This window comes from Capra hircus, chromosome 4, assembly GCF_001704415.2.
Source record: "Capra hircus breed San Clemente chromosome 4, ASM170441v1, whole genome shotgun sequence".
NCBI lineage: Eukaryota > Metazoa > Chordata > Mammalia > Artiodactyla > Bovidae > Capra > Capra hircus.
The window spans coordinates 82084053-82110064 of record NC_030811.1 but is presented as its reverse complement, the minus strand read 5'-3'; the positions used below and the strand labels follow the sequence as shown (position 1 = coordinate 82110064).

The following is a 26012-nucleotide window of genomic DNA, read 5'->3' as shown; positions in this document are numbered from 1 at the left end:
GAAAGGAGTACATCAAGGCTGTATATTGTCACCCTTCTTATTTAATTTATATGCAGAGTACATCATAGGAAATGCCAGGCTGGATGAAGCACAAGCTGGAGTCAAGATTTCTGGGAGAAATATCCATAACCTCAGATATGCAGATGATACCAACCTTATGGCAGAAAGTGAAGAAGAACTAAAGAGCCTCTTGATGAAAGTGAAAGAAAGAGGAGAGTGAAAAAGTTGGCTTAAAGCTCAACATTCAGAAAACCAAGATCATGGCATCTGGTCCCATCACTTCATGGGAAATAGATGGGGAAACAGTGGAAACAGTGTCAGACTTGATTTTTTTGGGCCCCCAAATCACTGCAGATGGTAATTGCAGCCATGAAATTAAAAGACGCTTACTCCTTGGAAGGAAGGTTATGACCAACCTAAATAGTATATTGAAAAGCAGTGATATTACTTTGCCAACAAAGGTCCGTCTGGTCAAGGCTATGGTTTTTCCAGTGGTCATGTATGGATGTGAGAGTTGGACTGTGAAGAAAGCTGAGTGCCAAAGAATTGATGCTTTTGAACTGTGGTGTTGGAGAAAACTCTTGAGAGTCCCTTGGACTGCAAAGCGATCCAACCAGTCCATCCTAAAGGAGATCAGTCCTGGGTGTTCACTGGAAGGACTGATACTGAAGCTGAAACTCCAATACTTTGGCCACCTGATGCAAAGAACCGACTCATTGGAAAAGACTGTGATTCTGGGAAATATACAAGATAGTAGGAGAAGGGGATTGACAGAGGATGAGATAGTTGGATGACATCACTGACTCAATGGACTGAGCGACTGAACTGAATTGAACTGATGACTGGCTTCAGTAGTTCATGGCTAGAGCCATCTTTCATAACATTAAGTGACGAGGCAGCGAGTGCAGATATGGTAGTTGCCCGGGAATTTCCTGAACTGATCTGAGAAATTATTGATAAGGAATTTACAGTATTTACCCAAGCAAGATTTTTTTTAAACTAGTTAATTTATTTTAATTGGAGGATAATTGCTTTACAGTACCGTGGTGGTTTTTGCCATACATCAACATGAATCAGCTAAGGTTGTACATGTGTCCCCCGCATCCTGAAATCCCCTCCCCCTTCCTCCCCACCCTATCCCTCTGGGTTGTCCCAGAGCACCAGCTTTGAGTGCCCTGCTTCTTGCATCAAACTTGTCCTGGTCATCTATTTTACATATGGTAATATACATGTTTCAATGCTATTCTCTCAAATCATCCCACCCTCTCCTTCTCCCACATAGTCCCAAAGTCTGTTCTTTACATCTTTGTCTCTTTTGAGGCCTTGAATATAGGATCATTGTTATCATCTTTCTAAATTCCATATATATATGCATTAATATACAGTATTGGTGTTTCTCTTTTTGACTTATTTCACTCTGTATAAATGTCTCCAGGTTCATCCACCTCATTACAACTGACTCAATGTATTCCTTTTTATAGCTGAGTAATATTCCATTGTGTATATGTACCATAACTTCCTTATGCATTCATCTGCCAATGGACACACAGCTTGCTTCCATGTCCTGGCTACTGTAAACAGTGCTGCAGTGAACACTGGGGTGCATGTGTCTCTTTCAGGTCTGGTTTCCTCAGTGTGTATGCCCAGCAGTGGGATTGCTGGGTCATTTGGCAGTTCTGTTTGCAGTTTTTTAAGGAACCTCTACACTGTTCTCTGAACAGTGTTGTACCAGTTTGCATTCCCACTAACAGTGTAAGAGGGTTGCCTTTTCTCCACACCCTCTCCAGCATTTATTGTTTGTAGACTTTTTGATCGCAGCCATTCTGATTAGTGTGAGATGATACTTCATTGTGATTTTGATTTGCATTTCTCTAATAATGAGTGACATTGAGCATCTTTTCATGTGTTTATTAACTATCTCTTTGTCTTCTTTGGAGAAATGTTTGTTTAGTTCTTTCATCTACTTTTTGATTGGATTGTTCATTTTCCTGGCATTGAGCTGCATGAGCTGCTTGTATATATTGGAGATGAATTCTTTGTCAGTTGTTTCATTTGCTATTATTTTCTTACATTCTGAAGGCTGCCTTTTCACTTTGCTCATAGTTTCCTTTGTTATGCAAAAGCTTTTAAGTTGAATAAGGTCCTATTTGTTTATTTTTGTTTTCATTTCCATTACTCAGGGAGGTGGTTCATAGAGGATCTTGCTGTGATTTTTGTCAGAGATTGTTCTGCCTATGTTTTCCTCTAAGAGTTTTATAGTTTCTTGTCTTACATCTAGATCTTCAATGCATTTTGAGTTATTCTGATCAAGTTTTTAATGTGGTTGAGATAGGACTGTACTGGAAGAGGATGAATGCTAGGCCAAAGTTACATCAGTAAGAAAGAAAAATTGATGCCACCTTGTAAAGCAGCAAAGGCTAGGCTGACTCTGTTGTTTGGTGGCAGTTCTTCTGGTGATATGAAGCGGAAGCCTCTCTTAGTTTATCATTCAGAGAACCCAAGAGCCCTTAAAAACATAGCCAAGGGCTCTCCTCCTCTTTTATGGAAGAGTAAGCCTCCAAACATGGGTTACACAGACCATTTTCCAGGAGTGGTTTTCCCATTGCTTTATCCCAGATGTAGAAAAATGCTGCTTGGAGAAGGATGTCCCATTCAACATTCTTTTGCTACTCAACAGTGAGTAGCCTGGGCCACCCCCCAAAGATGGACAGCTTTCATCCCAACATCAAAGTAGTACATCCATCACCGAACATTACCATGCTATTCAACCAATGGACCAAGGAGTTATAGTGACTTTCAAGAAATACTGTTTACATTACAGTTTTTGTTAGGTGCTAAAGGCAAGTGATGAATCATGAACAACCCTGTGACAATTTTGGAAGGATTATTACATCTACAAAGCCATAAAACATATTGACTTTGCTTGGCATGTGGTTTTGGCTGTCACCAAGAATGGAATTTGGAAGAACCTTTGCCTGTACTTTGTTCATGATTTTTGTGAATTTGAGAAGTTAGATGAGTAGTTCAGAGAGGTATTCAGGAACTTAATGACCCTCAGTGAGAAGCTGGAGCTAGATCTGCAAGTGGATAACTTCATGGGAATCCTTGTTCTACACCATGAGGAGCTTACTAACCTGATGGAATTAGAGGCCCAGAGAAAGGATGAAGAGAGGCAAGAGGAAGAAGTAACTGAAGAGATTCACGACACAGGAAATGGTAAAGGGATTTTCTTTAGTTGAGGAGGCACTGTTAGTTTTTGAATCACAGGCCCTGAATTTAGACTGGTATGAAGATTGCAGAGGTTATTCAGAATGCAGTCCAATGCTACTGTGTTATGTATGATGAGAAAAAAAGAGCTACTACTCATACATTGGAGAAGGCAATGGCGACCCACTGCAGTACTCTTGCCTGGAGGATCCCATGGGTGGAGGAGCCTGGTGGGCTGCAGTCCATGGGGTCGCTGGGAGTTGGACACGACTGAGCGAGTTCACTTTCACTTCTCATTTTCATGCATTGGAGAAGGAAATGGCAACCCACTCCAGTGTTCTTGCCTGGAGAATCCCAGGGACTGTGGAGCCTGGTGAGCTGCCGTCTATGGGGTTGCACAGAGTCGGACACGACTGAAGCGACTTAGCAGCAGCAGCAGCAGCAACTCATACATCACTGGATCACATTTTTCAAGATGGTAAATAGAATTGAATCGCAGGGAACCTGTGCCATCAACATCAGCCATAGGTGAAGTTGCAACTTGCCTGTTGTCTCCTGTTGCTGACGATTCTTAAGCTCTACCATCTCCCATCTCCTCTCTCCTCTGTTCAGTAATTCTTCTTGTCTGTTCACTCAGTGCCAGCCCGTGTATGCCAGCTGCACTGAACTACTGTAGTTTTCAAGGTACTATACTGTAAGATTAAATATGTTCAATTTTTTCTTTGGTTTTATGTATTATTTGTGTCAAAAGTACTATAAATCTTTTACAGTACTATATCGCCGATTGTGTTAGTTGGGTTCCTTAGGCTAAGTCTGTTAGACATAGGAACAAATTGGACTTATGAACAGGCTCTCGGAAGAGAACTTGTCTGCAGTATGTAGGGTACTTACAATAATGAACACCTACTCTGGGAAGTATTTGGGTGAATTGACATGATCATTTTTTAGCGGTAATGATATGAAAATCATCCATTAAGTAGGAAAATGGACTGCAGGCCTGAGGTGTATTCTTCTCCAGTTTTTAGAACTGAAATAATGTTTATTGCCTGAATTAACTGGAAAAATAACTTGAGTTAAAGATTTAGTTGCAAGATATTCAAAGGTGATATAAATGCCTATGAGGTTACTCTTTCCCTGATGTGGTCAAGAGATAAGACAGCATGATCTGGAACTTGAGGGCAATATAATATGAATAGTTAAAAAGACAGTTCTCTAGATGGCAAGAGATGTGGCAATGGGCTTTTTCTTTTTTCCTTTTTTTCCCTCTATACTACAGTGACCTAAAAGTGGTATTGTGAATTCTAATGGAGCGCCTGAGCTCAAATTCCTTTGTGTTTTCTGAATAGTAATAGGGGTGTCCATTTAGCCTCTCTTTTACAGAAGGAACATTTTCTGGGAAAATATATGGGATGTCAGGCCTGTGGGAGGCTGCTGAGTCACATATGATTCACAGATCTGGCTTCAGAAATCTTTAGATTTTTGTATTACAGTACAGGGTGGTCTGTTTCAAAACTGCTTGTTGAAATCCACATTGAGGTGTCTAAATGGAACATGAGGAACACTAACAGAATAACTATTAATGAAAAAAATTAGAAGCAGCTCTTTCGGAATGTTGATTTTTAATTCATGCTGCTGGCTTCTTTGTGATTCCTTTCTGTTTCATGAAGATGATGAGTTCCATGGACGTGCCATCCTACCGTAGACCTCTGGAGCCAAAGTTTCCTCTTTGCATGAGGGCTTATGAAATGCTTCCTCCCTGTTTCTAAAATGGCTGAATGAGATCAGTTTCTCATCTTCCCTTCTGATTGTAGAATGAGTATTTCAAATGTGGAAGACACAAAGTGAAAGTGAGTATTCGTTGCTCAGTTGTGTCTTACTCTTTGCAACCCCAAAGTGTAGCCCACCAGGCTACTCTGTCCATGGAATTCTCCAGGCAAGAATACTGGAATAGTTAGGCAGTCCCTTCTCCAGGGGATCATCCCGACCTAGGGATTGAACCCAGGTCTCCCAGATTGCAGGCAGATTCTTGACCGACTGAGCCACCAGGAAAGCCCTGGAAGATACAAAATGAAGTGAAATCACTTAGTTGTGTCCAACTCTGCAACCTGTGGGCTGTAGCCCACCAAGCTCCTCCGTCCATGGGATTCTGCTGGCAAGGATACTGGAGTGGGTTGCCATTTCCTTCTCCAGGGGATCTTCCCGACCCAGGGATCGAACCCAGGTCTTTTACCTCTGTACCACCAGGGAAGCCCTTACAAACATTAGCACAAATAAGACTTTGAAGAGATTAACCATTGTATTTTAAAGTGTTTATATGTATAGAAATAATTTAAATTCAAGTAACCATCTTGTTCACTGTATGATAAGGGAAAATATGCCTAAGACTTTGATTTTTTAAATTTTTTGTTAATGTGAATTATCTGATAATAAAGATTGATTTTTAACTAGAAAAAATTTTTTTAGTTTGTATTTAAATTGGACTTCTAAGTAACTATTCGTACATAAGTCATGCTTTACAGTGTTTTTTTTTTTTTCTTTTCTTGTCTTTCATTCATTTTAAAATGTATTTTGGCCTCACTGCACGGCTTATAGGACCTCAGTTCCTTGTGATCCCAGGGGATCACACTGGGGCCACGGCAGTGGCAGTGCCAAATCCTAACCACTGCATCACCAGGGAATTCATACAATTTTTTTAAAACTTACTAAATGCATGACAAAGAAACTTCAATAGGATTTCATTATATAAAGTGCAAACTTTTTCCTCTTTGATATTTTTTCTATTTAATTGCCTGGATTTTGACCCATCTTTCCACATATACTGCATCAAAGGTCATAATCTTACAATGTCGTTGATTAAACAATAGCAATTATGACATAATTTGGAAAATTAATTATTTGAATAATACATGTTCAAAATTGTGACCAAGGGACTGAAAATGATTTCTTTTCCTGTATTCTTTGACATGTATATAAAATTTTCACCAGTGGTTGACAGTCTTTGCAAGGAGTTATTTGATAGTGCCAAAAGTTGTAATTCTTTCACTGTTCCATAAGCATAAATTCATTGTTAAATGCAGTTTGCATTGTTAATTTCACTACGTTAATGGAAGAAAACCTATTTGATTAAAAAAAGTAGTTCAACTTTGTGTTTCTATTGCGCTCAGATCAGGAAGAGCAGCTGGTTGTAATCTCTACCGAAGAAGCAATTTTCTACTTGGAATACTTGTGTGCTCTCAGACCATCAGAGAGGAGTGCCAGGGCAGTGAACATACTACTCAGGCAAAGAGGGTCAAAGAGAACCACATGTCTGTGAGGACAAAAAGGTTGAAAGCAATTAAATTGTAGTGTATTTTCTGAGCTGGGAAGGTATGTACTATTTCATATTTGAATTTTATTTTTCTAGAATCCTGTGCTTAAATATTCAGGAATAAAAGTGTTACCAATGGGCTACTTTTAAAATGTTCCTTCTGATGGTCTTCAGAAAGAAAGTTATTGTTTTTCTAATTTGTGCATTAATAAATAAATTTGCATGAAAATCTTTTTGATTGATAAATTAACTTTGTCCCGGAATAGCTATCAGACAAATAACACTATGAGCTGTCTTTAAATGGAGCATCATACAAGTTGGTCTGGGCCCAGACTTTTGTATTCTTGCATTTGTTTGTGATCTGAACTTGCAGTGTGAACACAATGAAGGCCAGCTGAGAGAGTCTTGTTTTCCATTCATAGTTGAAGGATGTAATGTTGCTTCTAGAATATTTTATATTTAAAAACACATCAGGGCTGACTCTACATCTGACCTGCTGCTCCATGTCAAATCTTTGTTTGTATTGTGTATAATACGAGAGTCTGGCTATGTACCTAAATGCTGAGGAACCATGATATTATGTTAATGAAAGCAGCAAAATTCATGGTTTTATAAATACAACAACTAATGCTGTTTATTTGATAATCTGGATAAAACTTAATCTGAGAAAAAATTGTTACATAAATAGTCACACATTTCTTCTTAGGAAGATGCCTGGGTTTTCTCAGTTATGGTTTTTAAATTGTTATTTTCTAAATATAACTAATTCTTTTCTGACTGTGTAAAAATAAAACTTTGGTAATTGTTGTTTCCTCTATTTATATCAATGAAATACACTTAGAACCTAGGCCTATGAAAGTGTATAAAAGTGAAAACATAAGAGTTTTGTAAGTGAGGATGAGAAGAGAATTAGAGAGTACTGTCTGGTGAGATAAGAGATGAGAACAAGCCATGTTTCAAATGACATCGATTAGCATTTATTAAGACGGTAGACTATTGGCTTCTAAGGGTAAAGTGCTCAGCTCCGTCACTTACTAATTCTGTGACCATGGACAAGTAATATAACCTCTCTATGCTTCAGTTTCCTTATCTGTAAAGTGTGATTTGTAATAGCATCTGCCTCATAGAACTTTTGTGAGAATTAAAGAGTTTGTTCACATAATGTGTGTAGAACAGCTGTTGGCACATAGGTGTGTGCTAGATGCTGTCCGTTGTCTGCTGAGCATTTACTGTCTGTTCAGAAATGTGCTAGATACTCTCTGAATACAGAACGAGAAGCTGTGACCCATCCACTCAGGGAGATCAAGCATTGTTGGGGAAAAATCATACTAACGAAAGACAATATGTCAGTGTGTGTGATGTTTTGTAGGACAGGCTATGTCTATTTTTAGGAACTTAGAAAAAAGAAAGTTTTTGAGGGGTTGAGGACTTGCCCAGAAGAAGGAACTGAAATATCGACTTGAAAAATGATTTTCAGGCACTGAAGAGACTTAAGAGAGGTCGTTTGAAGCTAGTGGAAAATGTGATTAAATAACATGACAAAACTGACATGTTTGTGAAACTCTTAAACTGGCCGCACTTCAGATACCGATCTATGAAGGGAAGTAGATGGGCTGTTTAAGTCAGAATCCGAACATAATAAATATTTAAGGATTTTGCAGTATTGGAAATATTGTGGATGTGCAGTAAATAATACAGAGAAGAAAGGAAATGAGGATAATTTGATTCTGACATTAAATAATCTTTACATGCTTGAATTAGGGTAAAATAAAATTTGTGAACTATCTGCAATCCCTAAGAAAAAATATAGATAAACAATGAAAGAGAAGATCCTCATGAAAGTGAATGGAGGTTTTATAATGTGCAATTAGAAATTCAGCTCATTTGGTTCATAGAAACACCAGCAGATTGTGTGGCCATTTGGGACACCTCCCTTGGCACCAGGCTGGAGGGACAATGCTGCAGGTTGTAACTAAGGGTGCTGTGGAAGCATAAAAAACAAAGCTCTTCAGGCCTCCAGGGAGCAAATCCCTTGTATGAGAACCCTCTCTCCTCTAGCTAATCCAGGGAACTACACTAACATCAGCCCTGAAGTGTATTGCTTATTTGTTGTCTTGGAAGCTGGCAGCACATTGCTGCAGCTGAGGCAAAAATATTAGCTAAATAAAGAAACAATGAAAATGCTGGGATAAAACAAAAATCAATCCAAGATGGTGGGAAAGGTAGATCTCATGAAGAATCTTTGGTCTTTGAGAATTACGAGTATATATATTTGTATATATTTGTATTATATATGTAGAGGATATATATTACATATAGTAATATGTATAGTATATATATTTGTATATATTTGTATTATGAGTGTGTATGAGTATATATATTTGTAAAGCAGATTAAACAGACAGACACGACAGTGAAAAGCAAACAGACAATGAAGGCAGAGGAACACAACAGCATAAGAATCCGTTTTTAGTGGGAAAACCTTTTTGCTTCTATTCTCAAGTACTTTAGTTTTCCACCCTGATTAGCACGATCACATCCTTCTCTGCATTTCTTTCAGGATTGACTCCAGACAAAAATGAAATAGTAAGACATTTCACAAGTCTAAACAGCTTTCTAAAAACAGAGCAGCAGTGTTATTGAAAATGGTTTAAATAGAGGATAATTTCAGGAACTAAGGTTCCTGTCATGACATGCATCTCACAAGCATTTTATGTTTATTGTAGATACCAAGTGTTCCTTTCACACACACATACACACATAGTATTTCATAATACAGTTACCCATGTTATCAGAAATGCATATTTAATAAAATAGTATGTGTAGGCTATTTAAATCTTTGGCTTACTTATGTTATTTTTTATCCAACTATGAGAACACTGTGGGTGTTTTATTATATAACAAAACTGGGAGAAGTTTGGCATTGGTGGGATATTTATAGCAAGTGGAACAGTTTTGAAATATATGGTCTTATTATTTCAAATTTATGAATAAGCTATATATCAACACAATTGAAACGGTCAGTTTATTAGACCTTGTGATATTTTTATGTTTTCCCAGGCCCACAGGGCAGAATTGTTTCTGATTTCCTTGGGTTAAAAATAAAATTATTTCTTAAAAATATTAGCGTAGGCTGAGAATTGCCTTAGGACAAGGACTCCAGAGAGCATGGGCTTCTCACTCTCCTCTTCCTCTTCTTCCTCTCAATCTCATACTGTTCCAGCCCTCTTCTGTTTGCATTTATTTTCTGTGTATCTCCAATAACTTAAAAAGATTTTTAAAGATTAATTTTTATTGGAGTATAGTTGATTTATAATGTGGTTTTAGTTTTTGCTGTACAGCAAAGTGAATCACTATACATATGCATGTATCCACTTCTTTAATGATTCTTTTCCCATATAGATCATACAGAGTATTGAGCAGAGTTCCTGTGCTATTCAGGAGGTTCTTTTGTAGAAACCAAACTTCTGGTTACCAAGGGGGAAGTGGGGGTTGGGAAGGGGGATAAAGTGGGACATTGAGATTGACATATACACATCAATATCTTCCTTTTTTACTCTTGTCTATATAATTACTAGTGGGATAATGCAAGATGGATGTAGGGAAAAGATGTCTGTTTCAATACTCTATTTCTAATAGCAGGAAGTTCGCACTTTTTTTCTAACTGAGGACTTAACTATGTGAGTGTAGGAAGGAAGACAGTCAGCCTCTGTAGGACCCGTTACAACATTTCTTAGCTATCAGTTTGGCTGTATTATTCCAACCAGTAAAAAGGCAAATTCTCTCTGTAACATTTAAAACAATTAAATAGATAACTATACAAACTTGACACTTTGTACTCAACTGCTACACTTTACAATAGATGGAGCAGGGTGTAATTTGTGCTGTTCTGAATTTGATGTTTCTCAAATGCATGCAAAATGAAATGAATTACCATCTCTTTCTTTCTTTTTTTTTTTTTTAATAAAATTTCCTGAACTATGCAATGCTCTTTTGAAAGCCATCTGACAGGCAAATGTCATCTCAAAAGGAACAATATTAATTGCATGACTAGTATTTTTTTTCTCAAATTTAGTGAAAACTTGACTATATTATTTGCCTTCAGAATTTGTGCTGTTTGTGTACAGTAAAGTGAAGTAGAGGCTATAAAAGATTATCTCAACTATTCAATAAAATATTTGCCTCAATTTTTAGCAATCTCTCCAGATTACACTGGATCTGCAGACATCACAAAACAATTGGAAGCATATACTAGTCTTTGATTTTGTAATGAGTTATTGTAGAGTTAGAGAAGGATTACAAGACTTAATTTTTTTCCGGTGAAATTTAATATCCAGTTGGAAGATTTAGAATTATAATATAAGGTATATGCATGCTAGAGATTTAAAAAATATTTAAACTGTTAAGTCATATTTTATAATTCTTCTACTTGTTGAAAAGTGTGTGCTTTTTATAGAAACATGGATTCAGCAGATTATGTTTTTCTCATGTGAATTTTGGAGAGAAGAGGGAATTTAGTAAATAAATCACTTACTCTGTATGCATTATGTAAAGATAATTGTACATTTTAAAAACCATTACGATTACATTTCAATACACTTTTCTATTTATTCAATAAATATATGTGTGCCTGCTATATGCAAGGCAGTATAATATTGATTGAGTGACAAATGAGAATAAAAGTATATCTAAGCAGGAGAGTCTACAGAAAAAGAAGCACAGAGCATAGTTTTAGTTTGGGAGTTTGTGAAAGGTGATATTAAAGTATTTGTGAAATTTATTCACAATGATGGTAGAGGCTTAATTTCAGGGAGAAGTTATAGAGCAAAAGCAGAATGTGAAAAAGGACAGTCTACGCACATGGAATTATGGGAGGTTGGTGGAAGTAAATGGCTTAGAAAAGTAGAAGCTAGAAGGCTGAACAGTTGAATTTCGAATTTCTCTAAACTTTGTTTTCTCATCAATGAAACATGAGCACTGTTTTTCTGATGACCAAGAGAGAATGTTAAATACTTAGGCAAGAATTTTGGCAGAAAATAAGATCTCAGTGCATTTAGCTATCAAGTGTGTGTTGGAAAAACACTGAGATACAAAGGATTGATTGAAGAAGGGATATGATGATGAAATTGATGGCAGGGACATGGATGACTGAGAATATGGTTGGCCAACAAGTAGAAGGAACATGGGAAGATTAGTGCTATTGGGAGGAAAGATTTTGAGTTCAGTTTGATAGATTTTTGGGAAAAAATGGTGGAAAATCAAAAGGGTGTAATCTGGCAAATAGTTAAGACAGAACTGGAGCTCAAATTACATATGTAAAGGTGGTAATTGAAGTCATGAGATTTTGACTTTTTAGGGTTGTAGAAGCTTGAAAAACACAGGGTTTCAGAAAACATTGGAAAATTGGGATACAGGGGTAGCAGAGAAATAGGAAGTAGTTGTGTTCCATTCTGTGGTTGACTACATACCCAGTCTCTGGAACTTCTCACCGTTTTCCTCTATAAATATGCATTCTCACTCTCCTGCTTAGATCATGCTCTAGTCCTATCCTTGTTACCTTGAAGCCTCTGTTAAACCATTTAACACTCGAAGCCATGGTTATGTTTCTAATAAGCAGAGTAAGTGTGTTCCCGACATCACAATTTGAAAAATCCCATGCATTTTCTCATGGAAACACTATACCTATTAGTCAAGTTCTGTTGTATCTATATAACCAGATCTACATTGATTCAACTTGTTTTGAACTGTTCAGATATTGTAATATGTATTTATTTCTAAGAGAAAGATGTTCAAGCAAACTATTAAGCTTCCTGGGAGTAATATGTTTTATTTCAATAATTTTAAGAATTTTTTCTTTTAGAAATTATATGTTGTTTCAGGTGACTTAAAGTGAGATATGTGTTCAGGCCACTTTCTTCATTTAGTCTTCCAACATATTATTTTGTGAGATTATTAGTCTAAAAATGTCCCAAATGATGAGAAATTTGAAATTTGGTAATGTAGTATTTTTACATTTTCCTGGAAATTCTGTAATAGTATTTTTGGTTCCATGAGAAAAGTGTTTAAGAAAATAAGCATTGTATATGAATATAATACTGTAACATTTTAATGATTATTTTTGGTGGTCTTTGTTACTTAGAATTAGTAGAGATCTTAAAATTTTCAGGTCCTTCAATTTACTTTTCCCGGTCCTTTATTCCCCCATCTGCTGGTATCTGCTGCATAGTCATCTGAATGCCTTTTTTTCTCCCATCTTGCCCTCTTTAGCTTAGTACTGGTAGACAAATTCAGTTAAGCTGATTAGTACTGCTAAAAATTGATGATCTCCAGTATAGGACTGGTCCTTACTCTCCAGCTATTGTTCTTTTTAAACCTGCAACTTTTAAACTACCCTACCTTAAAACCTCCTGCCTCTCTCTGAACAGAGGACTGTGTCTCTGTTTCTGTTATTAAAAAGAAAAAGAACTTGTCTCCAGTTTTTTGTTTTTTGTTTTTCCTAGTTATTACAGTTATTTCCATTTACTTAAAACCTTTTACATTTTCCCTTCAGTCTCCATGGAAGAAGTAACCCGCCTTCTAGCCATGGATTAAGTTTCTCCTGTGTTCTGCTTATCTCTTCACTCATCCGCCATCTCATCATGTTTGGAATATAGGGGGTGAGCAAGAAAAAGCTGAATGAATTTGGAGTCTTTTGAAACCTTGCCTTGTCAGTAAGTTACATGTTCTCTCCTGAAATCTCTCTGATGTCCCCTTTTCTCCTTGCCTTCTCCTTCTGCATGAAACCATGTCTTTGTCTCTTGTGACAATCTAGTGTTTAAGGCTCTGTGTCCCAATGCAGGGGACATTGGTTCGATCCTTGGTCAGTGAACTGAGATCTCACGTGCAGTGTGGCATGGCTGAAAAACAAACAAAAAGGAGCACTAAACTACTTGTTCTCCATTTATTCCTAGGTTCCACACTGTTCTCTCTCTCTCCTCACATATAAGATTGATAAATTTCTCTCTTCTTATTTGGTAACTCTCTTTGGAGAGTCTCCCCTTCCCTGACTTTTTTTGATACCATTCTTCTTGGATTCCCTTCTCTCTTGCCACTACTTAGATTGCTGCGTCTCCTCTTTTAGTGTTATTTACAGAGTTCTAGCTACCGTGTGTTTTCTTCCCCCTCTAAACTTCTCCTATGGGAATCATGCATTAGTTTATGTTTGTCCTTTGTAACAACCAGATCTTTCAATTCTACGGAAACTTCTGAGAGCTTCGAATCTATGTATATTTAGTTGCTACTGAGTTTCCATACGTCAATCTCAAAAATGTCTCTACCTCAACCGATAGCAAAAAAAACTCATCAATGTTCCTCTAACTTGTTCTTCCTCTTGTACTATCATTGTCTAGCTGAGAAATTCCACGAGTCATCTGCATTCACTATTTAAATCAAGTAAGACTTGAAATCCTGTTGGCCATCCTTCAGGATTTTGTTGAGCTGGTTTCTTCTACTTTCTCCCTCTCTATTTTTGGACACTCCTATGGCGTGGCATGGCTTGGCATGTAGGATCTTAGTTCCCTGACCAGGGGTTGAGCCTGTGCCCCTGCAGTGGAAGTACAGTGTCCCTAACTACTGGACCAGGAAAGCCCCTGCTTGGTCTTCGTTTTGTTTCCCTGTCTTCTCTCGCTGATACTGGGCTGTTTTGAATGCTACTCATTTCTTATGTCTTGTCTTGACCTTCCCTCCTCACTTTTTGTTTTCTCTTTGAGCTACCATCCACTCGGCTATCGCAGGAATTATAAAATAATGTCATTATATACTTAATTGATCTTGTTACTTGCTAACTTCACATTTCTATCATCTCTCCTTTATTTTGAGGATACAGTTTAAATGCTTTAGAATATAATTTAAGACCCTGGGTCTGGCAACTATTTGCTTGAATTTCTTCCCGACCATTCCTGCCTGCTTTGTATAATTTGTTGAGCCAGCCTTGGACTCTGGCTATACAGGCTACTTGTGGTTGCTGACTAGGCCATGGTTTACATTCCCTCTGCCTTTGTTATTACTTCCTTCCCTTCTCTATTTTGTCAAATTCCACTTGTATTTCATATCTTAATTTAAGCAGCTAGTTCAGAAAGCCTCCTCTGTCCAGCCTCCCACACAACTGTCTGGTAAACTTAAAGGGACTCTCATGTGGTACTGATGGGATTGAGTATATGCTACCCCAAAATATGGTTACATGGCCTATTGAGTATTTTAAGCTGAAGGTCTTTGGGAAGTGGTATGTTTGGGAAGGACCTCCTGACCTTCCTCTCTGGTGAACGTTGTCTTCCCTGTACTCAGAAGAAAAAGGCATCCTTATCTTTTAAGACATGGGGCAGCAATAGAAATGTGTTGTTTTCCCCAGTTTACTATACTTAGCTGATATTCTTTGTCCCAGCGTATCTTTTTTTTTAACTTAATTTTTTGGCCACACTGCTATGTAGAATCTTAGCTTCCCACATGGCATATCATTGAACCTGGGCCCTAGGCAATGAAAACGCAGAATCTTAACTATTAGACTGCCAGGGAAATCCGTATCATATCTTTCTGCTTTTCATCAAATCTAGCATAAAGATATTATACATAACCATTTTTTAATTAGGCTTAACAATTTTTTGAGGTGATCTTCCTTTCCTTTTAAAGGTTCTTGTGTCATATAAAACTTAAATTAGATAAATTTGTATGCATTTCACATATTAATCTGTCTTTTGTTACAAGGTTCTCAGCCAGGAATTTAGAAAGGTAGAAGAAAAAGATACTTTTTCCTCCCCTATATCACCTTATTCTTTTTCTCTTCTGCCTCTTTCCTGTCAGACTCAGTTTAAAGCTCAACCAGATAGTAAGACATATATCCTTCATTTCTACCCCTCCAGGTTTTAGTATCTTTTCCAACAGTGCTGTGTTATATGGGCAGACAGAGAAGAAATAGCACATTCTTCCTCATGGAGTGTTATGTTAGTTTCTTATCATCTTAAAAGGCTATGTCTTCTGTAACTTTCTCTATGGAGACATTTAATAGTGCTTAGTGATTACAGAGTGATCAGCAGCAGCAGCAGCAGCAGCAGCAGCAGCAGCAGCAGCAGTGATTATACAAGGCTTCCCTGATAGCTCAGTTGGTAAAGAATCTGCCTGCAAAGCAGGAGACCCCAGTTTGATTTCTGGGTTGGGAAGATCCGCTGGAGAAGGGGTCGTCTACCCACTCCAGTATTCTTGGGCTTCCCTTTTGGCTCAGCTGGTAAAGAATCCACCTGAAATGCGGGAGACCTGGTGATTGTACATATGTGCTTGACAATTTGCCTGAAAAGAGAAAGACTGATGGAGAATTTGCCCATGTGAATATTTTCCCTTGTGATCAATGAAATCTTCGCTTATATCCTAGCCATTATTATTTTCTAATTCCAGGTTTGAAAAGCAAAGTGCCTATACATTTTAGAAAAGCCAGGTAACACCTTATGTCTATAAAAGATAATCTTTGCTCCTATAAAATGTTCTTGACAGCTTGTCAGTGGGACAGAGAAGACTGGACGGGCCCTGAATTACTTTTCAGCCAAAACAGGCTCACCCCAGTGAACACTGGCAGTGACAGCAGACTCAGGTGTCAAGATAGAAAGCACGTTTTGGATCAGTTTAGCATAAACCAGCATTCTAGAGTTAAGTTTTTTTACATATATAGTCTTTGTCTCTCAGTTTCCCAGCCGAAGACTTGTGTAACGCTTCTTACTTTTTTTTTTTCTTTTTTTGCTGGGAACACTATTTGTCAAAGTTGGGAATTATATTTGAGAAGAGGTGATTCATTTTCTCTGGGTTTTAGGATTTGTTCAGTAATTGCTTGGAGAAATGAAATAGTTTCTCTGAATTTAGAAGATGATATCTATGTTTTTTTCTCCTACCCATCCGTTACTGTAATTTTTTGTTCTTGATATAAAAGTGGATTACATTTATACTTACTTAATAGAGTAGTAAGAATTATTAGCATTTATAATATTTTTCAAATAAATGCACCAGCTTGTAAGTAGTACAAAGTATAATGTTATTCTAATAATGTGGTGTGCATCACTTACTTTAATGGTACTATAAATTTTTCTTAATTTTACACCCTTTTTCCATTTATTTCTTGTTTCTTGATAATCATGTTTAAAATCATACTCATACAGCATAATTCAATAAATATTCTTTCTTATTTTCATTTGTGTGAAAAGTACCCCCTGTTTTTATGTGTTTCATTTACCACCTATTTTGTTTCACATGTAAATCAAGCCTCTGTGTTTTCTTCTAAGGCATTCCATCCTTTTTCATGATTGATTTTCAATTTTCCTTGTTCTTCTTTAGTTAATCAGCTCGTTATTCTTTTATATGTTCTCCTGTGTATACCTAATTTAAATCCCTTTCCCATGTAGAAGTTAGACTTCTACATTTAAGTTTTAATACTGTTCCATTCAAAATTAGCTGAAAAAAGCTGATGACCTTGTAGTTCTGCCAAAATTTTTGTCTAAGGAGAAGACATGCATGCTAAGTTAAATTCCGGTGATTCCCACTTGTGAAATACAAAGTTTATTTTCAAAACAGCACTTTTCTACTCCGTTCTAGGAGAAGTGGAAACTAGGGCAGTGAAACCAGTAGTGAACAGGGCTGGGCTTTGAAATAATGAGAACCAGTTCCCTTGATAGAGGCGATGTAGCCGCCTACCATTTCAGATTCAAATTGTTGGTCAGTCAGAGTAAGACAGTGGTTCAGTGTTACTCTTCATCGCTCTATTTCCTAAGTGAAAATGTGCATAAGTGCCTTTTAGATACTAATCATGAATAATGTGATTTTCCTCAGGGAAAATTTTTCTGAAATGTTTGAGAGCCACTCACAAACTTCTGGAGAATAGGGAGAGGGACCAGGATTATTGTTCTTCCACAGAGTCAGTCCACTGATGAGCTCATTCTCTAGCATTTTAAAGAATCCGTACATTTAGAGTTTCCTGGTAGAATCAGCAGAGATGACATCTGCTCTTAGACATTTTCAAAGCCATGCCCCTTGTCATTCCATTGAGAAGGCTAGTAGTCAGGAGGGGGCAGGCTCAGTTTGGTGTGAATGCTGACTGGACAGAGTCAGTACTACTGTGGGCAGACCGGCTTCAGTCCTTGACTTAGTTTACTGATAGAAGAGTTACCTTTAAAAATTTTTTTTAAAATTGAAATATAGTTGATTTACAGTGTTGTGGTAATTTCTGGTGTATAGCAAAGTGACTCATTTATACGTGTGTGTATATGTATATAAAAATATATGAAAAGTGACAGTTGCCCAGTCATGTCCAACTCTTTGCGACCCCATGGACTACACAGTCCATGGAATCCTCCAGGCCAGAATACAAGAATACTAGAGTGGGTAGCTAGTCCCTTCTCCAGGGGATCTTCCCAAGCCAGGGATTGAACCCTGGTCTCCCACATTGCAGGCAGATTCTTTACCAGCTAAGCCACCAGGGAAGCGCACACGCACACGCACGCACGCACGCACACACACACGTACGTATATGTATATTCTTTTTTATATTCTTTCCTTTTGATTTATCACAGGATGTTGAATATAGTTCCTTGTGCTTTATAGTAGGACCTTGTTGCTTATCTGTTCTATATATACTAGTTTACATCTGCCAATCCAAAACGTCCAATACTTCCCTCTCCCACCCCACTTTCTCCTTCACAACCGCAAGTCTATTCTCTATGTCTGTGAGTCTGTTTCTGTTTCATAAATAAATTTGTTTGAAAGTTTATGTTCACTCTAAGATGAACATATCTTAAGAGTTATATTTTAAATGTGTGAATTATTTGCTATTGCAGTATAATGAAACTAGATCACACTGTCAAAAGAAAAAGGAAAGAAAACACTGTCAGTCGAAAAAAAAGCATTAAACATTTGGTGCCAATGAAATCCAAAGAATAGAAGAGATAAGCAACATATAGCTACACATGCCATGTATATAGAGAAAGAAAAATTAAAATTAAAATACTGGTGAATCATTACTTCCTATTTTTTTATTAGTGTTTTATTTCTATTTGAATGGACAGAAAAGATTACACACTTTTTGCAACATGAGGATGAATAAGTAAAATATATGAAGGGATTTCAAATTAATTTATTAGAATGGGGAAAATTGTGTGGTATTTGGTAATCTCTAGTAGCGGGAAAAATACAACCATCAGTTTAGAATTTTTCTAAGATCTCTAGACATCCATACCTCCTATTTTAAGATCTCTGTTACATTAATCTAAAGTATGTACAATTGTCCCTCAAACAACATGGGTTTAAACTTTGTGGGTCTACTTATAGTAGGTTGATTTTCAGTAAATGCACAGTACTACATGATATATCATTAGCTGAATCTGTGGATGTCAACCCATGAATATGGAGGGATGACTGTAAGTCATTTGTGGATTTTCAACTGCTGGGGGCTTGGTACTTTTAACCTCCAACATTGTTCAAGGCTCAACTCTACATGGAAAGGATTTGAACTGGATCCTTCAGCCATGATTTTAACCCTCAAAACCATTTCTTTAGAACTTAAGTCTTGGTCCAGTAATTCCAAATCTAAGTCTAGCTAAGGACTAAGCTTTTAAGCTTTATGTACTAAGATATTTGTTGCAGTGAAATTTTTAGTGGTTAAAGCTGAAGACATTCTAGCTATATATTTATTTATTTTTTCTAAAAAGGAGTATGGTCAAGCATATTAAGTGATTTAGAGATAATGGAATATTAGATGGCCATTAAAATGCAGTATTTGTAACACTTGTAATGACAGGGAAGAGTATCACGTGACTGATGTCAAAGACATGAATTTTACATAGTATGTGCTCAACTATACAAAATGCTTTAAAAAGACTGGGAGGGGAGTGAATCAAAATGTTAAGAGTGGCCATCTTTGGGCATTGGAATTATAAGAAATTTTAAAATATTTATTATTTTCTTGAATTTTTCAAATACTCATTTATCACACCCTTAGTATTATATTAAGAAGACTTGGGCTTCCTTGGTAGCTCAGCTGGTAAAGGATCCACCTGTAATTCAGGAGATCCCAGTTCAATTCCTAGGTCAGGAAGATCCCATGGAGAAGGAATAGGCTACCCATGCCAGTATTCTTAAACTTCCCTGGTGGCTCAGATGGTAAAGAGTCCACCTGCAATGTGGGATACTTGGTTTGATCCCTGGGTTGGGAAGATCTCCTGGAGAAGGGAACAGCTACCCACTCCAGTATTCTTTCCTGGAGAATTCCATGGCCAGAGGAGCCTGGCAGGCTACAGTCCATGGAGTTGCAAGAGTCAGGCATGACACTGTTACTTCACTTTAAGAAGACTTATAAGCCAAAAGATAAAGTTTAGTTTAGAATATTCCATTTATTAACTTATTTTAATGGAATTTTCATAAAAATTAAGCATATGTTTATAATTTCTCTCTGTTTGAGTTGTTGATATTTTAGCATCCTAAGAGATTTGCCCTTAAAGGTTCATTGGTCTTATAACTTAAAAGTGGGCCGGGGAGGTATAGGCATAGTAGGACCTAGAAGGGAGGAGAAATATTTAAAGGTAATTTAAGAATTATCTGTGGATAATCTGTACATATCAAATGTCAGTCTATGACCTTACTTTGCCAGAGATTTGATAGAACATTCTTTCCTCTGATTTCTGCAGTATCAAGTCATGGGTGGATAAGATGCAAGAAGACCTCGTCACCCTGGCAAAAACAGCAAGTGGAGTCAATCAGCTTGTCGATGTGAGTAAGGTTCCTCCAAACTTAGAAATCATTTCTTTAATTTGAGTGCAATTTTTCTAAGAAACTTTATTTCTGTGTTTTAAATAGTACATAATTTTTCATGGGAATATGATAGTGAAATTCTGAGAGAAACTCCTGGTATTGCTATTTATTACCATCCCATAGTTAGTGAGGTGTTTATATACAACCCCCACTTAACATGAGTTCACATGATATATATTCATTTCTGCAATTCAAATCAGGATATCCTGTTTCCTCCATCCTTCAGAGCATATTGGAATCTCACCTGTAGTGGTTACTTTAAGACTTATGATGGATTCTTTTGAGTATCCTCAGTGGGAACATATCTTCATTCTTTGAGGGTAGATTTTATTTTCAAAAGTGGTTTCCAGTGTTTACAGCCATGCCTGAAGACATGAGCGAATCACTGAGATGGGTAATACAGACTTTTGTGCAAGAGAAACAGACCCTTTTGTAAAAGATAGTTTTTCTTATGATTATGAAATGGCTATGAATGTCACTCTAAAGTGATTTTTGAAAATGATAGCAACATATAAATACTTGTGTGGTATCTTAAATAGATCATGTTCCTTGGGTAAGAACATATGCATATAGAAGTTCTATAAGATTTATTAAAAAGTAAATGTAATTTCTTTGGAGTCTCACTACTTCCATTTTAATGTAAGTAATCTAACAATTTGAAAGTATCTCATCTGTGTTCCTAGTGATGCAGTGAGGTCTTTTGTTTTCCAAAAAAAAGTGGTGGGATCAATGAGGTGAAATGGTGTAAAAGTGGTTTCATGTATGATGTGTGAGTATTTTCTTTATATGTGAATATTCCTTTCTGGGGGAAACTAGAATGAATGGTTGGTTACCTTGTGAATTACTAGGAATTCATAAGGAAAACATGCTAAGCATATACTTCAATATATTATTCCAGAATCTCTTTGTAAAACAATTGTAGTTTTCAAACTGAATATGTTGAGTAAATTTAAATATCTGTGAGATGACATAAGAATATGCTTTGAAATGAAAAGTGTTCTTTGTTAATAACAATTATCACACTTAATTCTAATGAATACTTATTGGACACATGCTATGTCCCAGGCACTGTGCGCTATCAAGGGTTTATGGAGACACAGTTCCTCTCCTCAGAGAACTTACAACCTAATAATCAAAAATCTCCATTTTTGAAGTGCAAAGAGGCCTGAAAACTATTGTAAGCTGATATTTGGGAACTGCAGTGATTCTTTGTGGGAGAATAAATTGAAATATGAAAATGTGGAGGGTAATAAGTAAGCCTCTATGAAAGTCATGGTGTTAGTGGAATAAGAAAAAATAAATGACAATTGACAGGTTCTGGTTAAAAATTGCATGACAAACTGAAATTAAAAATAAGCTGCTCTTGGGAGCTCTCCTTCCCTCCTGCAGTGTTTCTCCAGCCTCAAAAACCAGCTTCTTGGCTGACCTCTTTTTCACTTCTGGTGTTTATATGTGGACCCTCTCTCACCAAATCTGCAGTTTTTAATGAATCCATAAGGGAAAAAATAAGTGTCATCTCATTTCCATTATGCTTTATGAGGTGTGGGTTACTAAGAAGAGTGTGAATACTGATGAATGAGGAAATGGCCTTGTCTGAATTAGGATAACGAAAGAGAATTGACCAGATGGAAGAAAATCCTTACAATGTTGCTTTTATAAGACATGTACCTTATTACAGTCACAGGGAAAATACAGATAAAAAAAAATCATATGTATGTAACAGGGAGGGAAAGAGCGAACTTTACTATTGGAATTTAAGTATTAGGGGACAAGAAGGTAAATGAATGAGTTTATATGTCTTTTCCCTTTCATCCAGAGAAAAGGTAAACGACGGGGACAAAAGAGGTGCATTTCTTTTTGGCCACAAGAACTCAAAGCACAGGCTAGCTGAAGGACACCAGAGTTGAGAGTGAGCTTTCTGCTGAGACTGGGGTTGTTAGATGCATGCTGCAGACAAAACTTGAGTAAATAGAGGAATTTAGCAGGTTTCTGGCTTGAAATTCAATATTTTAAAATGATGGATCTTCCAAAAGTACCAAATTTAGTTTTTACTGACTTCACAGGACACATCTTGCTTTTTACCTGCAGGCTCAACCACAGTGAGTGAACATAGCTAAACAGGATCTTTTTGCAACTTTATGGCATCATGAAATATTAGCTCAGAGAAGACTGATAAATAGTATTGAATAAATGCAGTCCTTTAAGATTTTGCCAGGTGCCTGCCTGCGTGCATGCATGCATGCTAAGTAGCTTCAGTCATGTTTAACTCTTTTGTGAGCCCATGGGCTGTACCCTGCCAGGCTCCTCTGTCCATTGGATTCTCCAGGCCAGAATAATGGACTGGGTTGCCATTCCCATGTCCAGGGGGTCTTTCCAACCCAGGACTGAACCCATGTTTCTTGAGTCTCATGCATTGGCAGGGTTCTTTACCTCTAGTGCCACCTGGGAAGCCCTGATACCTACCTAACTTCTATTAAAGATCGCAGTGAATAGGCCTACATAAAACTGCTAAACCCCGATGCTTTCAACTTCTAAGATATCTTTTATTGGATTTTTCCATTTCCAATACTGTATTGGAAGAATATATATGTCCTTCAATTGCATATGATTATCCACAAAAGTAGATGAAATAATTGAGGAAAAAATTAGGATAAAGAGATAAATGTATTGTACTTTTTCTTAATATAATATTAGAACCTTTTACATACAACTGAAAGGCTACATTTGTTTTCTTTCTAAATTAGTTCAAGTACTGTCCTAAGCTCTTCTCACCCATTATTTTATTAATCTTTAGGACAACCTTGTGAAATGAATATCATCATCTTTAATATGCAGGAAGAAATTGTTTGCAAGGTTACAGTTTTTTCCTAGGTTATACAGCTACTAAATGGAATGTAATTCCAACAGTGAAGACAGTCTTGTTAGGCTTTAGAATATATGTTAATATTTTACGTTTTTATATTGCCACATGTATTTTGAGAAAATGAGCAGATCCCCAGTTAGGTACAAGGTTAATATGTCTCCTTATTCCACTGCTCTTTTTATAAAAAATATAAAGGAGAAGTCAAAGCTTTGCCACCAAATATCCACTTGTGGACATTTATATTTGAGATTCTTTAAAAACGAAAAATGTAGAAGGAAATTCTTAGACCAACACTTATGTGGATAATTTTTAAAACTTTCATTCTTGTGGTGTGCATGGAAGTGGCTTTGGAAGAATTGCTAAGAATGGTACAGAAAGGTTTTCTTGTCTTCATGGTCATTCAACTGAAAGAAATGTAGTTAATTATGTTTTTATATAATGTTATAATATATTCTTTTAAATATCATTTTAAGACTGTTATACCTTGTGGTTCTTTCGGTTAATAGCTTTGTGATCTACCCAAGATGTTTAACCTCATGGAATTGTTGAGATAGTTGACATAATCCATATAAAATATTCACTGACCTGTAATCAGAACTCAACAAATGTCATTCATTTGTTTTATTAAATAAGGATATAATATTGTATTAGTTGGAGATACAGATGGAATTAATGTAGCAAAGAGATAAATTAACCATATATTTTCCTCTCATATAACAGTCTGGAGGTGAGCAATGTAGGGTCAACATAGTGGCTCTGCCATCCTCAGTATATGGCTTCCTTCCTGGGTCCAAGGTGATCCTTCTAGTTGCCCTTATTTTCCAGCCTTCATGCAAAGGGAGAGAGACTAGCAAAGCAAGTACACAGTCATATTTGCTTCCATTCCAGTGGTCAGAACTTACTGTCAGGGCCATATCTTACTGAAAAGAAGTTGGAAAAATGAAGTCTTTAGCTGAGTGGTCATATACCTCCTCTATAACAGTGGAAGATGAGAACAAAGAGTGAAGGATAACTAGTAGTCTTTCACTGATAATTCTTTCACTGATAATCTATCATTATTTGAACAACTATATATAAAAATATATTAAACACCTGCTAATACAAAATGGAATATATATTTACACGTAATTAAGAATAAAGTTGTAGATGAAGGAAAAGTAAAGACTCCCAGATTATGAAACAGATGGTATTTTGTTTTCTATAAGATCATTTTATGTAAAATATAATACAGTCTCAAATTTTATCCTGCACACAACATTACATGGGAACTTTATGCATTTACAAAATTATCTGTTACTGACTATACATTTATGAAGAAAGATTTAGCATACTATTCTGTCCTCATTTTTTAAAAATTTATTTTAATTGGAGGCTAGTTACTTCACAATATTGTGGTGGTTTTTGTCATATATTCACATGAATCAGCCATGGGTGTACATGTGTTCCCCATCCCATCCCTCTGGGTCATCCCAGTGCACCAGTCCTGAGCACCGTTTCATGCATTGAACCTGGACTGGCCATCTATTTCACATATGATAATGTACATGTTTCAATGTTATTCTCTCAAATCATCTCACCCTCCCCTTCTCCCACAGATTCCAAGAGTCTGTTCGTTACATCTGCATCTCTTTCACTGTCTCCCATTTAGGGTCACTGTTACCATCTTTCTAAATTCCATATATATGCATTAATATACTGTATTGGTGTTTTTCTTTCTGACTTACTTCATTCTGTATAATAGGCTCTAGTTTCATCCACCTCATTAGAACTGATTCAAACTCATTCTTTTTAATGGCTGAGTAATATTCCATTGTGTATATGTACCACGGCTTTCTTATCCATTTGTCTGCCAATGGACATATAGGTTGCTTCTAGTGCTGCGATGAACATTGGGCTACACATGTCTCCTTCAATTCTGGTTTCCTCGGTGTGCATGCCCAGCAGTGGGATTGCTGGGTCATATGGCAGTTCTATTTCCAGTTTCTTAAGGAATCTCCACACTGTTCTCCATAGTGGCTGTACTAGTTTGCATTCCCACTAACAGTGTAAGAAGCTTCCCTTTTCTGGTGGAGTCTTTAGCGTTTTCTGTGTAGAGGATCATGTCATCTGCAAACAGTGAGAGTTTTACTTCTTCTTTTCCAATCTGGATTTCTTTGATTTCTTTTTCTTTTCTTATTGCTGTGGCTTAAACTTCCAAAACTAGGTTGAATAGTAATGGTGAGAGTGGGCACCCTTGTCTTGTTCCTGATTTTAGGGGAAATGCTTTCAATTTTTCACCATTGAGGATAATGTTTGCTTCATATATGGCTTCTATCATGTTGAAGTATGTTCCTTCTATGCCTGCTTTCTGGAGGGTTTTTATCGTGAATGGATGTTGAATTTGTCAAAGGCTTTCGCTGCATCTGTTGAGGTAATCAAATGGTTTTTATCTTTCAATTTGTTGATGTGGTGTATCACATTGATTGATTTGTGAATACTGAAGAATCCTTGCATCCCTGGGATAAAGCCCACTTGGTCATGATGTATGATATTTTTAACATGTTGTTGGATTTTGCTAGCTAGCATTTTGTTAAGAATTTTTGCATCTATGTTCATCAGTGATATTGGCCTGTTTTCTTTTTTATCTGGCATCTTTTCTGGGTTTAGTATTAGGGTGATAGTTGCCTCATAAAATGAGTTTGGAAGTTTACTTTCCTCTGGAGAGTTTGAGTAGGATAGGTGTTAGCTGTTCTCTAAATTTTTGGTAGAATTCAGCTGTGAAGCCATCTGGTCCTGGGCTTTTGTTTGTTGGAAGATTTCTGATTACACTTTCGATTTCTG

General features: G+C 36.8%; 1 protein-coding gene across 6 annotated transcripts in view; it reads left to right on the top strand.

Annotated features, from left to right (window-relative positions):
• Nucleotides 1-26012, top strand: part of CACNA2D1 (calcium voltage-gated channel auxiliary subunit alpha2delta 1) — a 535456-nt gene that overhangs the window by 91209 nt on the left and 418235 nt on the right. For all 6 annotated transcript variants that reach the window (XM_018047284.1, XM_018047282.1, XM_018047283.1 and 3 more), the window contains exon 2: nucleotides 20206-20287. In XM_018047284.1, coding sequence (XP_017902773.1) covers nucleotides 20206-20287 — 82 coding nt within the window. The remainder of the gene's footprint in view (nucleotides 1-20205; nucleotides 20288-26012) is intronic.